Consider the following 18,805-nt stretch of genomic DNA (forward strand, 5'->3'; position numbering starts at 1 on the left):
GAAACCACGGGAAGGTTCTCGTGCTCAGGGTATGGAAAAATTAAGGAAAAGTTGATAAATTCAACTCCGTTAATAGACCTTTTATTTGTCTGAAGATAACCACAAAGAGGGTGGCGGTGCTGGCCGTGGGGTGGGAGAGGGATTTGCAGTAAACACAAGCAACACGGGACTGCATCCAAGGAAGGTGACTGTGATCAAGACAAGGCAGACAACACAATAGAAAAAAGAGTAAAACACCTGAAAGGCAGCCACGAAAGGAACACCTAGATGCGGGCATGAACTCGGGAAAAGGTGGTCAGTCACAGCAATAATCGGAAACGTAAGTGAGATGCCATCATCGCTGGCAGAAACGCTCACGTCAAACAGTCCTGAGTGCTGATGAGGGAACGGAGCAGCCGTGTCCGACGCCCAGCTAGTGGGAGTGGAGATTGGCCTGAAGCCTCAGGAAAACAGTCGGGCATTTTCCAGTGAAGCTGAAGATAAGACCTGTCCTGTGACCCAGCAATTCCACTCCTGGGACTGTTTCCAGGGACACCCGCAGACCTGCCCCTCAATGCGTGTTCACAGTGGCTTTGTTCAGAACAACCCGCAATGGCTGTCCATACCATCGGAAATGAACAAGTGGCAGGTGAATTTCAGTGCCAAGCAAACAAAATGTTCAATAGTGTGAGTCCATTCATGTGAAGTTAACAAGTAGATCCTTACTCAGTCATCTCTGTCGGCGGTAAAGCTAGAAAAAGCAAGGAAATGCTTACTGCAAAAATCAGGAGTAGAAAAGTGTGGTGACCTTTGTGGGAAGGAGGCAGGTGTGAGGCATGGGGGGCCTTGGGCGTGGGGGTGGCAGCTTCCAAGCCTTAACCTGTGTGGTGGTAACAAAACAGATTCTGTGTGCTTTTCTGAATATTAGCTACATCTCTGGTTAGTAGAAGGATAAAAAGGAAACCAAAAGTGAAGCCCCAGGAAGAGAACAATTGTGTGAGTAGTTGGAGATCCTGATGGTTACGGTAGGAATGAGGGTTCAGTGCAGGGCTGGGTCTGAACGAGTACCAGGTGGCCCAAGCAGGGCCCAGTTTGTGTTACCACTTCCTGGGAGGGCCCCCACTTCCTGAGAGAGTGCCGGCCTGACTCCCAGACTGGGCTGGTAATTGAGACTCTCCCTAGAGTACCAGCCTGTGTTTCTGATGCTCTCCTGGATGGGACCAGGGTCGCCTCAGGGTCTGCTCACCCTTTGTGTTGTGATGCTGTTGCATGGGCCTGGTGTACTCCGGCAGCAGCTTGGCAGGGCCATGGCCTTCCCCTTCCTCAGTGCTGATACTGCCGGATTGTCACTGATGCTCAGGGTGGGGTGGGGGGGAAGCAGACTCCCCCCTCCTCCACAGCAGCCTGCCTGTGGCTCCTGCCCGTGCTCATTGTCAGGTTTTACCTCTTGTGGTTCTGGCACTGGGATCCACCCAGCCGAAGCCTGTGGGCTGTGCTGCCTCTGCTTCTTCCCGAGAGCTCTTCCCTGCCTCGCCCACAGGCTCTATCTCTGAGGGGGCTGGGGCCTACTTTCTCACCTCTCGCTTGGAGCTCAGGCTGTTTGTGTAACACTTCGGTAGATTGAAACCCTTTATCTGGACCCTTGAGTGCATCCCACACAAGTTCCTGGTTCAGTCCTAGAGCAGCAGGAGACAAAGGGCTTCTAGAATGTACCATAGGACAGTGTGGCTTCAGAGATCCAGCCCCAACTTAGCCTGCAGGACACAGGGACCAAGGCCCAGAGTGTTGGAGAAAGCAGACCCGTGTGGCGACTGGTAGGAGGTTAGTTACGTGTCAGCCCAGGGGGTGTCTGGGTGATGCAGTGCGTTAAGCGTCTGACTTGGTTTCAGCTCAGGTTGTGATCTCAGGGTCATAAGATCAAGCCCCACATTGTGCCTCATGTCCCGCCCTGTGCTTGGTCCAGAGTCTGCTTAAAACTGTTTCTTCCTCTCTCTCTCTCTCTCTCTCTCTCTCTCTGCCCCTTCCCCAGCAAATAAATCTTAAAAAAAAAAAAAAAAAAAAGTCAGCCCCCAAACTGCTCAACAGGCTGTGCCTGGCCAGGGGCATGGAAGTCAGCAAATATTGGCCAGTGTGCCTTGTCCCCAGCCAGAACTGGACCCCTCAACCAGTCTAGTCATGAGTGCTCAGATGTGGCCCAGAGCTTGGAGTGACCCCAGCTCCCATGCTCTGGGGTACTGCAGGGGTCCCACTGCCCCCAGAGGAAAGTGAGGAGAAGCTACAGGATGGACACAAGCCCAAGACACACCTCCCCACTTCGCCCCGTAGCAGCTCGGAGGGTCTTAAAGGCCGAGAGTCTGTGTTCATGACTATCAACCTCTTTCCTGCTTGGCCCCTCCCTGCAGGGACCCAGGGCTCTTTCTACTGTCACCCCTGGCCTTGACTGATAATAGCCTGAAGGAGCCCGCCAGACCTGGTTCTGATCTCAGTTCCTCCTTGACTTGCTGTGCAACCCAGAGCGCATCGCTCCGTGCTCTGAGCCGTATCTCCTCGGCCACCTGGTGCAGCTTTGTAGAGAATCCAGCAGCTAATGAAGAAAGCCCCTGGCACTTAGGAGCGCCGCTCCACAGATGGGAGTTTTAGTCATGATCCCATGGGATCTGACTGCAGTTTTCTTTGCCTTAATGTCTCCTTCCTGGGATGTGGTCAGGGAAAGGGGAGCAGAGTGCCGGGGAGGGGATAGCCACAGCCAGCGGAAAGTTCAGAGAGGAGGGTTCTGGGGACAGGACACCAGCCCTGAGTAGCCTCCTCCTAGGGGTGACAAGGATGTCAAGGGCCGTCCCCTGTCAGCAAGACTCTTTGGCCAGAGGCAAGAAGGGGCTGCCACGGGCAACCCAGATCGGGATGCCCGGGCCACAGTAAAAAAATGGGAGACTGCGCCCTATGGCCAGTAGGGGTGGCCAACCCTGAGCTCATACCTGGCCTAGGCCTCCTTCTGGAAGTCACGGGGGTCCAGGTAGCATGGAGTCCAGACTCTTCTCCAGATGAGACCCACAGCCCTGGGGAAATCCTCTTAGGGCACTCCTGCGCCCAGGGAGCCTCCCCCTACACAGCCTACCGCATATCCCCACGGAGAGGTCCAGGACTCGCACACTAGGAGGCTGAAACACGGGTGCCGCCAGGCCCACCACTGACACTTTCGCTTTGGCCCCCCAACCCCCTAGTAAAACAGCTTCTGCCGAGCAGTTATGAGGATGAGCAAGGGTGTGGAGACCCTGGTGCAAGGCCTGGCACGCGGAAGCGTGATTTCCCTTCCCCATCCCTCTTTGCCCATACTAGCTGTGTGACCTTAGACAAGTGACCTGACCTTTCCGATTAACGTCCTGGAGGCTTACTGCCCAAGAGTGCTGATGCGAGACCGGTGGGGGAAAGGTCTTTGGAGGCTGTTAGGTTGTGGTACAGCCTGTAGTACTCATCTGCACGGCGGCGGCAGAGGGGCGAGTGAGCTAGGGACGCATTGGCCCTTAGTGAATCAGAGACCAGACCTTGGCTAGTTTTCCAGGGAGCTGTTGGAGGTAAGTGTGGCCATGGCTGAGCTCCAAGTAATGGCAAAGCAGGCCTGGGAGCCCCCGGAGCGTGCCCCCCCCCCCGCCACTGCTGCTGCCCCAGGAGACTGCCTCTCCCTCCTCTACTCTGCACGGCCTCTTGACCTCATCCCAGGGTCTCAGGTTGGGTTTCTCCTGGCCTTGGCCTCGTCATGAAGCCACACTTGAGCCAGCTCTCCCGCCATCTGGGTTCTGTCCCTTTAAGGCAGACACCTGAGCCTGCAACTTGTGACTTCCCCGGAATCCCAAATTGGCTTTCACAGCTGGGCCGAGGGGGTGGGGAACAGCCAGTCCGGGTCTCCTTGAGAGGAAATCACTGCCCTTCCCGGCCCTGGGGTTCTGAGAGGCCGAGAATTCTGCCTGCTTAGAATATTCATCACCATACCAGCTGCCAACGGTCTGTCAGGTGCAGTAAAGCACCTCGTCTTCCAAGCCCCAAGCGAGATCCTTGGAGGCCCTCCGCGTCCCCAAGATCCCCAGGGCAAAAAGCCCCACCTCCCCTCAGTAAGATGTGATGAAAAGTACAAGCTACACTGAACCCTAAAACGTGGATAAGGAATTCCACCAAGATTCAGACTCCTTGTGGGAGTTACTTCCTTGCTGTTCATTAAACCAGATTTTCCTAAAAAACTCACAGCACCCTACTTCCTGCCACCTCCTGCCTCCACTGTTTGCGGGGGTGGGGGGGGGAGCAGTCCCCAGGCATTAATATCAGAATAACCTTAGCAGGTAGGAGTTGTCCCCTTTCCTCAGAGGGATGACAGTGAGACCTTGGGAGGCCAAGGGAGGCGTCCAATTCACTGGTCAGTAAAGGGCAGAGCCCGGTTCCACACACGCCCCTCTTTCTGGCCACCTGCATCCTGTGGGCTCAGTCTGGTTTGAGAGCACAGATTTGGGTTCGACGGCTTGGGCTCAAGAGCCAGTGGCATCATTTACTATTTCCTATCTGCATCCTTGGGTAAATCTGTTCTCTCTGTGTCCTGTTTTCTTCCTCTTCATGGAGTGGAAACATGACTAACTTCCATTCCTGGCTATGAGGGTCAAACACTGCCCGGCGCAGCATACTAGTCTCCTTTCCTGCAGGACCGAGCCTTCTCTAAGCACTTAACCTGTTGTGTCCTCACAGCAACCCATTTTACAGAGAGGGAAACGGAGGCAGCGAGCCGATAAGTAGTTTCTCCCAGGTTACACAGCTAGTAAATGGTGGCAATAGTTACAGTTCGCTTATAGTTGTTGGTGTTTCCTACTGGGTGGGCCTTCCACGAACCGTCTGCATGGTGAGCACCTGCTGGGGACTGTCCCTGTGCTTTTCCTCACCGTCGGGGGAGGGGGGCGGCCGAGTCCCTGGAGGGTAAGGCAGCATCGCTGGACGCAGGTGGGGGAGGCCTCCACTGGCCCCTCAGGCAGAAGGGAGGAGGCCTCTCAGACCCGCCCAGGCTCTGTGATCCCTCCCCTGCCCCGCCGCGGGGGCGCGGGGTGGGCGGGGCATTTGCGCAGGTAAAAAGCGGGTCGCGCAGGGGGACCAGGCATTGCCAGGCCATGGCAACTCCGAGCCTCCCTCGGGCCCTGTGCCTGGGCCTGCTCGCGCTCTGCCTTCTGGCGTTCCTCCACAATGCCTGTGCCCGCCCCCGCTCCGGGGAGGGTCTCATAGGTGGCCGCAGGGACCTGTCTCCCAGCGACCCTCAGGTGCAGAAGGCGGCCCAGGCGGCGGTGGCCAGCTACAACATGGGCAGCAACAGCCTCTACTACTTCCGGGACACCAACATCCTCAAGGCGCAGAGCCAGGTGCGGCCAGGCAGAGGGGCGGCTGGGGGCCAGGCAGGGACCGGGCCAGGGAGGCATCCCAGCTGGGGCCAGGTTAAGGGGATGCCAGGAGAGCATTCGGGACATTTTAATACAATGTATTTTGTAAATTGAATGATGCCAATAATTTGTTATGAACAACCTCTCTAGATTTCAACAGACTGGATCTAGCCCCGACTTAATTAAGCAGGGACTCTCTAGCCTCCCACTAGCCACCGCCCTGGGGGTTGGACTGGGGAGAGGGGAGTGAGGGATGGGGCTTCAGGGCCTGTGCACACCCGGCTCTCAGTGTCCTGTGTGGCCCAGGCCTCTGTCCCATTCCGAGGGGACCCGCACCGGAACTCACTGCTCCAGGGTCTGAATCCGGAGGCACAGGCCAGCGTGCGCAACATGGAGAGAGGTGCAAGGTCTCCGTCAAGGGTAGTCTGGGTAGTCTGTCAGCACTCCTAGGCACTCCTAACCGGCTCGTGCCTTCCGTCCCTTCCGTCCCCAGTTGGTGGCCGGCATCAAGTACTACCTGACTGTTGATATGGGGAGCACAGCCTGTCGCAAGAACATGGCCACTGGAGACGGCGTGGATATCGCCACCTGCCCCTTTGCCACAGGAGTGCAGGAGGAGGTAATAGGCCTGCACCCCACTTCCCGGCGTCACGGCCAGGGGGTGTCCGGCCTGAACCGGTCTGGCTGGCCTGGCTGATATCTGGCTGAACCTGTCCCTGTCTCCTGGATGATTCAGCACCCAGGCCAGGGTGGGGTGCGGAGAGGAGGAGACAGGGACTTCTCCCTCACTGGACTGGGCTAGAAGGATCTGGGATCTAGTCCTGCCCATTTGACTCACTGTCCGTTTGGCCTAGTGATTGTTTCTGTCGCAGAGTGGAGCGTCGCGGGCTGAGGGTGGCAATGCGGGCAGTCGGGCCTGGGACCCAGACTCACCCCTCCTTCTCTCCCTGCAGAAGCTGCGCTGTGACTTCGAGATCCTAGTGGTCCCCTGGCAGAATTCCTCCCAGCTTCTGAAGCACAACTGCGTGACCATATCATAGACCCCTCGGGGCATGGGGGCCGGGGGCGGCGGGGCACGGGCGGGAAGGCACTTCAGGTCCAGGGATGTACCTGTCACAATAAATTGCTGGCACTGCTTCTTGCATTGGCCTCTCCGGAGTGCTTCACCCCTCCCCCCCGGACCCCCCTTCTCTCAAGCCCACTCGTGGCAGCACCCCCTTCCCAGGCCAAAGACAGCCCCTCCCACCCTCTGCTGAGCTGCTGTTGTCTCAGCCCATACAGTGCTGACGGTGCAGGGTTCAGGCCCCAAATGTGCGGTTCTCCAAACACCCCAGCATCGCAGACCCAGAGAATCAGACCTCTAAGCACTCAGTATCCTCAGCGTGAAGGGGTGGGAGACCAAGTCTCGGGAGAAGGACGCCCCAAGAGCCAACAGGGGCCGGAGTCTGTGAATTGTCTGAGGCGGGCCTGAGCTCTGCTCCCTCTTGGCTCCCAGGATGACCCAGGGTAGCACAGGCCGGGTCCAGGCAGCCAGGCCCCAGGACGCTGAGCTCCCCACCTGCGAGGTTCCCATACCTGCCTGCGGGCCAGTCGTACCAGAGCCCCCACCGGCCAAGAGGCCATGAGGGCTGGGACGGTGGCTTTCAAGGACACGCTGTGGGCCATAGGCCAGAGGCGTCCCCAGTGCTTTGCCCCAGGAAAGACCCCTGGAAGGGGCTGGACAGGAAGCCCAAAGGGGACCAAGGTCAAATCTACTGCCCACAGGAGGGATGAGGGGACAGGTGCAATGTCACATCATTTAAAGAAAGCAGAACTGCAGCATTTTTTGCACCGCTGCATTTGTGGCTGCAGATCCTACTCACTACACACACACACACACACACACACACACACGGAACTCTCAATGCCACACATGTACACTGAAACCATAGCACACACTTGGAGGCTCCCTGACACCACATACATATCCAGAACAGCACAGAAGCACGGAGGCAACACCCTCGACCCCAGACAACCCGGAGATGCCGACAGACCACCGCACACCTACGCCTGGAGAAGGAAAGTCAGGAACCGGATCCCTTGGGAGCAGTAGGTGCGGGCAGTCAAGCGTGGTGGTGTGGGGGTAGAGAAGGCCCCCGGCCTCTGTCTCCCGCCCCTCCTGGCGCGGGGCCTCACATCCCCCACTGTGTCTGCCTTCAGTCCCCTGCCCAATGCTGTGACCTACTGGAGAACAGCCCCCAGTCCAGGCCCTGCCCTGTGCTCTCAGAGGCCTACTGGGGTAGGGATGGGGAGGGGCGGACAGTAGAGAGGCCACTGGCACGAGGAAGTCTGGGGAGCGAGTGGGCTGCGTTGGACAGGAGCTAGGGGTGCAGGGGAAAATTCAGCCCTCTTTTGCCCCAGCCCGTCAGAGGCGGCAACTCAGCTGGCCCAGGGCTCCTGTGAGCCACCAGGCAGGAGCTTCCAGCCTGGAACAGGTGCAGGGAAGTGGCAGGAAATGCTTGAATGAAAGCCTTCGGTGGTGGCCTGCAGATATCCACCAGGTGGCCTCTCCACCCCCAGATCTGTGCCCTGATCCCAGAAGCCATTTCCCCAGCACCTTCTCTCCCCAGGTTCTGGCCAGGGAGGGACGTGCCCCTTCTGCACTGGGGCCTGGTGTCTTCACCCCTGCCTGGTCCAGCCTGCAGGGAGAGGGAAGACTGGCATGACTGTCGCCCCGTGGCCCCCACTCTGGAGTCCTGCTCCTGACCCCCTCCAGCCTCTGCTGTAGCCTGGTTTCACTTGGCCAGAGAGGAGGTGGCTGCCGGAGGCAGTGGGACACCCCACTCCAGTCTGGAGCCCCAGGTCTCCAGCACCCCGCCCAGGCCCAGGCACTTGGGGATCCGAGCCATAGCCTCTCCTCCACCCACACTGTGGGGCCAGGGACTCTGGGCATTTCGCCCAGGTTCAGGCTGAAAGTAGGGGAACTCACCTAAGCCCTAGGCCAGGCAGGGTGGGGAGCGACCATTAGGCTTATTCCCTGCTTTCCTCTAACAGAGACTCATCCATCCCCCCAAAACACACACACACACACACACTGCACACCCATGCACGTGCACTGTTCCCCTGCCCTGTGCCTTGGCTTAGCCAGGGAGGACATAGAGCCATTCGGGGTTTTAAAAACTCTGTTAGGACCCAGCCCTGCAAGCCCGACGATCATTCTAGCAGAGCAGGGGACTTGTCCAGACCCAAGGCAGTGGGCAGCTTGCTGGAGGCTGAAATCCACATCCAGTGTCTCTCTCCGTCCAGGAGTCACTTCCTGAAGTCCTCTTCTCCAGCCTGCAGGGGTGGGATGGGCGGGTAACTAGGCCTGTGCTGGCCTCCACCTTCCCACAGGCCCGTGTGACTATTCGGAGCCCTCTGGGCTCTCGTGCCTGGCCCTCTGTGGTCCTCCCATTCGGGCCCCTCTCCTCCCCTGGTCCTGCCTGGCGCACCTCGAACGCAGTGTCCACGATCTCATCAAGAACGGACGCCTGGGAGCGGAATTTCTGTTGATGATGCTCGACCCCAGCCACCAGCTGCAGGAAGTGGAACAGGAGCTCCTGCTGCCTGGGGTGGGGCGGGGGACGGGGACAAGCCAGAGTTGACCTGTGCGCCAGGGTCTGCGGGGCTGCCAGAGCCCCCCAGAAAGCTCCTCTCGCCTGCCTCCCGCCAGTCCCACATTACAACTTTCCTGAGTCAGAGCTTTCGTGGCGAATCTCCTTTTCCCCCAAACTAAGAGCCCCCTTTTGTGCCAGCGGTTTACCTCCCAGTTAGCAGTTTTTCCATCCACCCGTCCTCCCAAATGCTGGCCCCTCCAGCTACCCCATACCTCTCTCTGCAGCCACTTGCCACCTACCCGTTCATCTGCCCGCCTCCCTAGCCTTTCACTCCCTCATTCTGACCACCCCGACCCCTCCCTCTCCCTGCTCTTCCCTGGACCCGCCCCTCCAGCATGTAGTACAGCCAGCCCTCCGCCTAACCGCCCCCCCGCAACCATTCACCTGCCCACTACCCATCCATTAACTCCCTTTTCACCTGCCCATTTTATAAATCCATCGTCTGGGTCCTCGGAGCACCTGGCAGGGTCCATTGTGAAATCAATGGAGGACCCAGACGTTAAGAAGAAACACTCCTCGCCCTTAAGAAGCTCAGTCAGTGGCAGTGCCAGGAAAGCAAACCAAGAGTTTACACTTGGGATGAGTAAACCAGACTGCTGAGGGTCCCCGAGGAGGAAAAGCTCATCCAGTCCTGGGGATCGGAGAAGGCTTCCAGAGCAAGTGCCACAGAGTCGAGGCTGAAAGACACCTGGGGCTCTGCCAGGCTTCAGCAAGGTTCCTGGTCTGCTAGCCCAGAAGGACTAGAGTATACTGGGGGCCAGGGCAGGCTTCAGGGAAGGAGGCCGTACAGAGTGGGTGAGTTGGAGATGTAAAGTCTGACGAGGAAGGAAAAGCCTAAACTGCTTTTACCAAAGACTGCTCTATAAATAAATAAAAAGAATAAAAGAAAGATTAAAACAAACAACAAACAAAAACAAAGGGCACACTTAGAGGAGGTGGGCCAGTGGGAAGAGTCTGGGGGCCCAGAAACCCCCATGGAAAGTGTCATAGAGGTGCCAAGGGTGCACTGAGCCAGTAGCCAAGTTGCTGGAACATGGAGTGGAGGATAGGAGGGCCAGGAGGTGAAGCGAGCAGGATTGGAACTCAACTCTCCCAACTCTTGTTCACTTGAGCCCAGCATTGGCAGCCAGAGAATATTCCAGACAGAGAAAAGTGTGGACAAAGGCCTGGAGGTGGAGAAGTATGTGCTATGCTTGGGAAACTATGCAGGGACAGCAAGGAAGGAACCAGGGAACCGAGGGAGGTTGGCAAAAGCTGGGTCACAGAGGGCCTTTGGGACTTGAACTTGGATGTCGGGTAAGGAGGGCCTGGAGGCTGCCAGTAGTCAGGCTGGCTTGGAGCCAATCCAGATGAGGTGCAGTGGGGCCCAGCTTTCAGAGGGACGGGTCTCTGTGGAGCCAGGCCTGCGAGCCAGGAAGCAGGAGTCTGTGCCGAGGTCCCCCAGCCACAAGCACAGCCGTAAGTCCCCAGCTGGGCAATCGATTCCACGGGAATGGGATGTTGACCATCTGCCTCCCAGGCCTTGACGCAGGCTATTCCTTGACCCGTCCTCTTCACCCCTCCACTTAGCCCAAGTCTAGCACCCTCAGGGCCCGGCACAGGTTCTTGGCAATAGGCTCTCCTGGGCACGGGCTAGTCTGTGTCCTAGAGAACTTACCGGGCCTGACCCAGAGCAAGGCTCAGGTCTGCTTCCTGCGTAAACAGACAGGCAGGCTCGCTGCTGCCCTGCCTTTGCCCTCAGCCTCCCAGCGGCTCTCATGGCCCTGTAGACACTGCCAGGGGGGACTCTCTCGGTGGCACAAGATAGCTTTGGGTGAACAGAAGCCACTCGTGGTCTCCACGTCCCACCCAGAGGCTCTCCATGGGCCTTGGCGCCCCACCGCCTCCCAGAGAGGTAAGCAATGTCCCTTGCCCTGCCAGACTGGCCAGACCCCAGAGCTCTCCCCTTAGACAAAGGGCCTCGCCTCCCTTGGCATCTCCTTACTTCTCTGTCATGGTCCCAGATTTTTTCTCGATGAGCTGCTTCTGTCTGGTGTGTTCACTCATCACCTCTTCAGGGTCTGGATGTAAAAAAGGGAGACAGTCAAGAAGATGCCCAGATTGAGAGGAGGTAGAAGACACTCCAGGTGTCACAAAGGTATTCAGATGGGGCTAAAAGCGTTTTTTGCTCAAGATGCCCCCAAAGGGATGCGTTCTCTGGGTGTGGAGTGTGTATCAGATTTGTGGTAAAAAATCCTCCCCCCCATTTTCCCACTACTGGGCCTTTTGGATCCACCTTGTCTAGCAGGGATTGACCCCCACCTCCCACCTCCAACAACATGTGACTCAGGCCTGGCCAATCAGAGCAGCCTATTCTTTTGGCTAGAGTGATTGGTTCCAAAATAGTCAGGTGATCAAAGCAAAGAAGATTCATTTCCCGGACTTTGCTGTAACTGCAGGAAGAAGAGGAAGTCTCTGCAGGGCATGATTGTAATGGCTAACCTGTGAGGATTTGGGACTAGAGTGGCAGGTGGCCATTCCTACTGCAAGGGAAGAGCCACCCTAAGCACAAAACCATGCAGAGGACCACAGAGCAGAGAGACCAAATCCTGACCAGTATTCAAGTCCTGGATCCAACCGTTCCTGAAAGCTCACACACTTGCAATTTGCTAAGTAATTTCTGCCAATTAATTCCTCTTTGCCTCAGCTTTTTTGCACTGAGCATCTATCCCTGATGGAAGGGACAGATGAGGGGCCTGGTGAGGAGCCCAAGAGTGGGATCCTGAGAGCTCAGATTATCTAACGTTCTGAGGATCTTTAAAAGCAGGAAGCAGATCAACTGTCTCAAAATCAATTCACTCAGAAAGTCGGCTTTATAAAAATGAACGTGTCCAGGGAACTTGATTTTTAATGAATCTCAACCACTTTGTGTGACCCTGGACCAATGTGCACACCTTGACAAAACCCTTCATGGCAGTCGAAACCATCCCAGGTAAAACCGAGTGCTATAAACTTTATAAGTTATTGGAAAAAATAAGTATTCAGTGAATCATAATTTGGGTAGTCATTTCACAAATGGGGCTTTCAAGAATTGGCGATCAGTTTCATCGCTTTTTGGAAGATTGTCTTGGAGTTCTTTTGGACCCTCAGTTCTAAGCTCTGAAAGTCCTCCTAAGTCTTAGATTTCCAAAGTCTGCCACTGAAGCTGGAATGGTGTGTGTGACTATGGAAGGAGGGCCCGCACCTGATCTGCTGAGTTCTGTCAGTGAGTCGTCCAGGATCTTCTCACGGATCCAGGCGGCCCTCTGGGAAGAAGAGGCCTTTGTCCTGCCCGAGTCCACTCCTGGAGGACCCTCCTGCCTTTCCCCCAGCCTCTGTGACCACCCCTTCATGGGGTCCCTGCCCATCACCTCCCCCCAGCCCCACCGCACCCCCAGGTCCACCTGCCCACCTCCCTCCCCCGCCATACCTCCTGCTTCAGTTTCTCCAGGCCCTGAAGCAGAGCCATCTGGAAGTTATCCACCAGGACCGCAATCACCAGGCTGGGGATGGGGGGATGGATAGTGGGGTACTCTCCAGGAGGAGGCTGTAGGAGCAGCCCTGCAACCTCCTCTGGGTTCACTGTGGCATGACCCAGGGGACAGAGCTGGAGAGGGGTGCCCCAAGGTTAGGCAGGGGTGGCGGTGAAGCTGAGGAGCCAAGGTGGGGGGTGGGGTCCTCACTTGAGGAAGATGAAGTACTGGATGATGATGTAAATCATGAGAATGGGGATGATGTACCAGGCACCTGGGAGAGAGGCAGTCGTCTGGGCTCTGAGTTCCCTGCTCACCCTCACAACACCCCGGCCAGCAAGCATCAGACACCCCACTTTGCAGATGGGGTAACTGAGTCCTCCGGGTCTGCCTACCCAGCCAAGACCCCGCCCTCCACCCCACCCGGGGTCTCTCCCACCCTGGGCACGGCTGTCCAGGTAGATGAGGGACCAGTCGTCCAGGGTGAGCATGGTGAAGAGCGTGAAGATGGTAGAGAGAATGCTCCGGAAGCGCTTGGGGTCGGAGTGACGGAACAGAGCCCGGAGGACCACAGAGAAGAGGACCGGCTGTTCAGGGCCAAAGCAGGCTCGCAGGGTCCCAACCGCTCCGGCTGCCACAAACCCGCCCATCGCAGCACCTCAGGCTCCCACCCCAGCCCCCACGGCCCAGGATACAGAGACAGGTGAACATGAGGATCAGGATGGCCGTGATGGATGGCAGGGACCGCACCAGAGTCCCGGTCACTTCCTGGAGGCTGGTCAAGAAGCTGTGGGCAGAAGGCGAGAGGGAGGCTGAAAGAACCAGGGCGGGTGGGAATCCGTGCCCGGCAGCTGGAACTGACACCCCGACAGCCGGGCCCTGCTTTCCCAGTGATCTGGGGGAGCTTGGCCCCCTTTGGAAGATGACCGATCGCAGCCGATGGCAGGAGGCTTCTCGGAAGGGCGCCGGTGTCCACAGTCTCTTCGTGCCCCATTCCCACGGGGTCCCCACACAGGGGTGGGCAGCCCTGGTCCCGCTGACCTGAGCCTCCGCAGGACCCGGATGGCCCTCAGGGCCCGCAAGCTCTTGAAAACCTTGAAGATCCGGAAGACGCTTTGGTGGTAGACGAAGGAGAAGGAGTTGTACTGAAAGAGCAGGAAGTCCAGCATGGCCATGATCATGATGAAGAAGTCTGAGGGCACAGGGGGCGCTGGGGGTCACGGGCTCCTGTCCAAGTGCCTCGCCCAGACCCCCAGTCCCGCCAACACCAGCTCGCCCGGCCAATCCCCTTTCGTCCTCAGCCTCCACTAGCAGCCCACTGGCTCCGTCCGCGCACACGCATGCACGCACACAGACACGCGCCTGCGCACGCACGCACACAGGCTCACGCAAGCACGCACGCACGCACGCGCACACACGCGCATGCGCACCCAGGTTGTTCCAAGGGTCAGAAAAATACTTGAAGCCCAGGGCAGTGATCTTGAGGGCAGCTTCCACCACGTAGATGCAGAGGAAGATGGAGTCGAAGGCCATGAAGTACCACTCTGCAGGGACACAAGGGGCTCACCCAGGGCCCTCCCCTGGCCCTGGCCCATCTCTCCTCCTTCCCCCTGGACCTCACACACAGTCGCTTCTGGGGAGGGCCTGGCTCTGCCCTGTAATGGCTGTGGGTCTTAACTGCTCCGTGCCTCAGTTTTCTTGTCCGGGAAACGGTGATTATCCTGTCGCTTGGCCTGACCTCCTGACCTCAGGGAACTCCCAGCAGCCTCTGCCTACCTGTCAATCTTACCATTTCAGAAAAAGAAAAGTTTGAGGACCCGCCCAAATCGGAGAGTGCCTTGGCCTCATTGTCATTTAAAACCCCGCTCTGAGGGGCACCTGGGTGGCTCAGGTCCTGATCCCAGGATCCTGTATTGGGCTCTCTGCTCAGCGGGGAGCCTGCTTCCTCCTCTCTCTCTGCCTGCCTCTCTACCTGTGATCTCCCTCTGCCAAATAAATAAATAAAATCTTAAAAACAAAAACAAAAAACCCCCGCTCTGAATATTCATCCCAAGCCGGGCTGGAAGGAGCCTGTTTTCCAGCGTTAGGAGATCACAGCTTTAAAAATGACTCCCCTGCATCTCCTTATTTGTACAAACAAAGATGGCCTTGTGAGGCAACGCCACCGTGGGTAGTCTGGCCAGAAGTCACCAAACAGCAGACCCATTTTGGCCCGGGAACCGTACCGGTCAGCCTGAGAGCGTTTTCATGAACTTGGGCTTCACTTAACACCGAATAAGAATGCCGCGCGCCGTATTCTCTGCTTCTCTGCTTAGTTTATTCACGAGGCGGCAGGCCTTTCTTTCACCCTGCTGCCAAGGGTCTCAGGGGCTGCATTCCCCAGTTTTCTACTCTCACCCCTCCACAGCCTCCTTCTCAGGGCCTTCTGGCCGTTCTAGGTGGTCTGTGTTCCCTCTGGCCACCCCACAGAGACGTGTTTAGGGTCGATGCGCCACCTGGTGGCTGTATCACAAACAGCATATCCTCCAGAGTTCGGTAGGCTTTTGTGTCTGGCTGGCTGACTGGTCGACCTCAACAAGGTCTCTGAGCCTCATCTTTAATCCTGGTCAATGCTGTCTACTTCCCAGGGGTAAGGATGAAATGAGCTAAGTTACATGAACCACCTGGCACTGGATCAGGCCCACAAGGGACCTGAAGCAAGATCTTTGGCTTTCCCCATGTGAAAGTGGCTCCCCATGTGAAAGTGGTGCCTAGGTGACTCAGTGGGTTGAGCAGTTGCCTTGGGCGCAGGTCATGATCCCAGGATCCTAGGATGGAGTCCCAAAACAGGCTCCCTGCTTCTCACCCCTCTCTGCCTCTGCCTCTTTCTCTGTTTCTCATGAATAAATAAAGAAAATGCTTTAAAAAAAAAAAAAAGAAAATAAATAAAAAGAAAGAGGAGAAAGGGTCTCCCCAGCTCTTACCGCCCCGGATCTCGACTTCAGCAAAGGTCTGGGCCACAAGCATGATAGTGTTGAGGCAGACAACAAGGAAGATGAAGGCTTCAAAGGGCAGGGACTGAGTCAGGTTCCTAAGCATTCTCCGTAAGTCCTGAATGAGGTAGCTTAAATTTTCCCACAACCTGCTGAAGAGGTCCATGGTGTGCAGCCTCTTGTGGGCCCGCTGAGTTCTGGCAGCTATAGGGGGGAAAGAGGGTCAAGCCTGTGTGAGAGGCAGCATGGGAATCCCAGGCATCCTCCCAGACTAAGTTGGGGTTCATCTTCATGCCTGCCTGCTTGCCTACCATACACTCACCGAAGTGTCTCTACGCAATCTTATGTCAATCCTGGGGCCACAGCCTTGACCCCTTCCATGGCAGATGCCAGCTTGTTTGGGATTTGTGGTCTGCTCAAGTGCGTCTTTTGGGCTCACGATTCTACACCTCAAGGCCTTTCTCTACCCATGTGATAACTTATGCGTGGGAAGTCCCATTTTCCACATTACCCCATCCTCTTGGTGAACTCTCCCTCTCCCTCTGAAATTCTGCTGAAACATCTCCTTTTGGCTGCCTTCCCTACTCCCATCCAGTTAGGTACCTTTCCCTCTCTGCTTGTTTGTGAGACCGCTACTCTGTTTACTGAACCACTTGGGGCCAAGCTTGGGGGATTGTGCATTAATTGCGGAGGTCCCTCCCTCCCCTTAAACAAGACCCTCTTTCAGACCCTGGATGTCTGTCAAGATGCTCACAGTTTAGTGGGGGAAATGTGGACAAACACAATCTACAGTGGTAACTGTCCTAGTATGGAGGATAGGCCACTATCACTGGGTGGTCTAGAACTGAGTAAGTGACCACTTCCCCGTCTTGGAGCCCCTCAAGGGCAGGATTTGTTTTCTCTGTGCTTCCAGGGCCCAGGCAGGGCAGGGACCCATAGAAGACAAGAAGAAATGTTTGAGAAATGAATGCATATATACACAGCAGTGACTGGATGAACAAAAAAAACAGTGGACTGAAGAGATGTATTGTTTAAGGAATAGAAGACGGGATGATGAGTGGTCAGGTGAGTGGACAGGCGATAGAATATACGTGCAGGAAAGGTCCATGCCTCATGATGAGTGGAAGGTCGGGCCTGGAGTCTGGGCCAGGCACTGGGAGTTGGGAATCGGGGGAGCAGAGACTCACTTTTGCGCTTCTGAAATTGCTCATCGTCTTCTGTCCAGCTTTCTGAGGAAGTTTTAGTGGAGGAATCCTGAGGATGGACTTTGCTGGATGTCTGGGATGCATGTGAGTGCACAGCACTGTGGGAACGAGTCAAGCTAAAGGCTGAGTGCTGTATCCATGCCGTGCTAGGTCGGAGAGTTGTTGAATGAGAGCGGGAAGGGCCAAGGACAGCTCTGGCCACACTGCGAGACTTGTATGGGCCCAAGCTGTGGGAGCTTCCATGATAGTACTCCCTGTAGCGGTGATCGCCATGGAGATCATCATAACGATGCACACTATGGTGATACTCCCTGTGATGATGTTCACCATGGTGGCCATGGTGGCCATGGTGGCGTTCACCATGGTGGCCATGGTGGTGGTGCCTGTATTCGTCAGAGTAGTGAGGTATCAACCGATTATGATAGGAGTCCACATAGGAATGATGAAGAGGCCCTCTGTGGTGGTGGGCTTCATGGTGATGGTGTCTGTCATGGTGATAGGACTCACCATGATGATGAGAGCCACCATACGTGTAGGAATCTTTATGGTAGTAAGGCTCACCTTGGTAATGGAGCCCACTATGGTGAGAAACCTCACTGTGGTGGTGGGGCCTAGCATGGTGGTGTGGTTCCCTATGGTGGCGAGACCCACCATGGTGGTAGGACTCACCGCGGTGGTGGGAGCCACCATGGTGGTAGGGCTCACCACGGTGGTGGGATCCCCCATGGTCATAAGGCTCACCACGGTGATGGGACCTTCCATGATAGTAGGGCTCACCATGGTGGTAGGACCCCCTGTGGTAGTGGGACCCCCCTTGGTGGTGGGGCTCACTGTGGTGGTGGGACCCCCCATGGTGGTAAGACCCTCCATGGTGGTGGGGCTCACCATGGTGGTGGGGCCTACCATGATGTCTTCTGCTACCATGGTGGTACTCACCGTCAAATGGACCCTCATCGAGGGAATGATGGGAGTAGATAGTGCTTTGAGAAGGAGGCAGTGCAAGGGATGTGTGGTGGTAGGCTCTGCCATGATGGTGGGCTTCACCGTGGTGGTGAGAGTGGTGGGAGTGAGGGGAATGGTGGGAGTGAGGGGAATGGTGGGAGGGGGTATTGTCATGAAAGTCTTGGAATTTACCAGGGAGGTGAGATCTACCATGATGGTGGGACCCACCATGATGGTGGGACTCACTGTGATGGTGGGACCCACCATGGTGGTGGGACGCACCGTGATGGTGGTGGACTCTGCTATGCCTTGGCCTGTGATATGAGGTTGGTGAATCAGGGTGAGATAACACATCCAAATTGTTGGTGTCTGCCTCATTGTGAGCCTTTTCAGCCAATGAAGATTGATCCATGACTATGCTGGGAACACTGGAATGAGGAGAGCTCAAAATACGAGCCCAACAGTCTCCTTCCTGAATTGTCCTTCCAACCTGTGACACTAGCCCTTCTAGGAAAACCTGAGTCTTCTCATGGAATTCTCCCTTTATGATGCCACCAGCAGACCCCTTCCCAGGTCTGATTTCAAAATGCCTCCTTCTGGGGTATAGTTCAGAATCTAGGATCATTGTGTCTAACCTCTCCATTGTAAAACAAGGAAACTGAAGTCAATAAAAGGGAAGGATTATTTCTCAAGGGTCAACTGGGAAGAAGGCAAAGTAGGAGGACCCTAAGCTCACTTCATCCCATAGATACAACTAGATAACACTTCAGTATAAATAAGCCACGGCAAGGGATGTGAGGTTCTGGGCTCTACTATGATGGTGAGAGTGGTGGGAGTGGGGAATGGAGAGAGGAGGCATTGTCATGAAAGTCTTGGAATTCACCAGGGTGGTGAAATCTACCATGATGGTGGGATACGCCATGATGGTGGGATACGCCATGATGGTGGGACTCACTGTGGTGAGCCCAATATGAAGACTGGCAGAACAAACTCACAGCTAAAGGTAGAGAAGAGGCCACATCAAAGAAGTTTGGGAGGATGGAGACATGGTTTAAGAGCAAAACAGACCATACCTGTCCACAGTGGGAAGAGAGCCAGTGGTGTAGAGAAGGGTGAAAAAGAGACTTTCACACAAGGGAGCCCATGAACAGGGAGGGTGAATCCCCCCCCCACATT

At 56.2% G+C, this 18,805-nt stretch overlaps 2 protein-coding genes across 2 annotated transcripts; one reads left to right on the forward strand and one right to left on the reverse strand.

Annotated features, from left to right (window-relative positions):
• Nucleotides 1–5,063: 5,063 nt before the first annotated feature.
• CST6 (cystatin E/M) lies at nucleotides 5,064–6,528 on the forward strand. The gene is made up of 3 exons (XM_044259723.1): nucleotides 5,064–5,366; nucleotides 5,878–6,003; nucleotides 6,338–6,528. Exons 1-3 carry the CDS (start codon nucleotides 5,121–5,123, stop codon nucleotides 6,422–6,424), a joined length of 459 nt encoding a protein of 152 aa, XP_044115658.1. The 5' UTR covers nucleotides 5,064–5,120; the 3' UTR covers nucleotides 6,425–6,528.
• Nucleotides 6,529–8,537: 2,009 nt separating this feature from the next.
• On the reverse strand, nucleotides 8,538–18,062 carry CATSPER1 (cation channel sperm associated 1). Its single transcript, XM_044261189.1, has 12 exons — nucleotides 16,670–18,062; nucleotides 15,474–15,686; nucleotides 13,941–14,054; nucleotides 13,552–13,702; nucleotides 13,206–13,297; nucleotides 12,950–13,093; nucleotides 12,721–12,784; nucleotides 12,468–12,540; nucleotides 12,243–12,303; nucleotides 11,004–11,079; nucleotides 8,855–8,969; nucleotides 8,538–8,699 (listed from the first exon to the last, which is right to left on the reverse strand). The coding sequence occupies exons 1-12, from the start codon at nucleotides 18,039–18,041 to the stop codon at nucleotides 8,673–8,675; spliced, it is 2,502 nt and encodes an 833-aa protein (XP_044117124.1). The 5' UTR covers nucleotides 18,042–18,062; the 3' UTR covers nucleotides 8,538–8,672.
• Between the last annotated feature and the right edge of the window lie 743 nt (nucleotides 18,063–18,805).

The sequence above is a fragment of the Neovison vison genome, chromosome 7 (genome assembly GCF_020171115.1).
Source record: "Neovison vison isolate M4711 chromosome 7, ASM_NN_V1, whole genome shotgun sequence".
NCBI lineage: Eukaryota > Metazoa > Chordata > Mammalia > Carnivora > Mustelidae > Neogale > Neogale vison.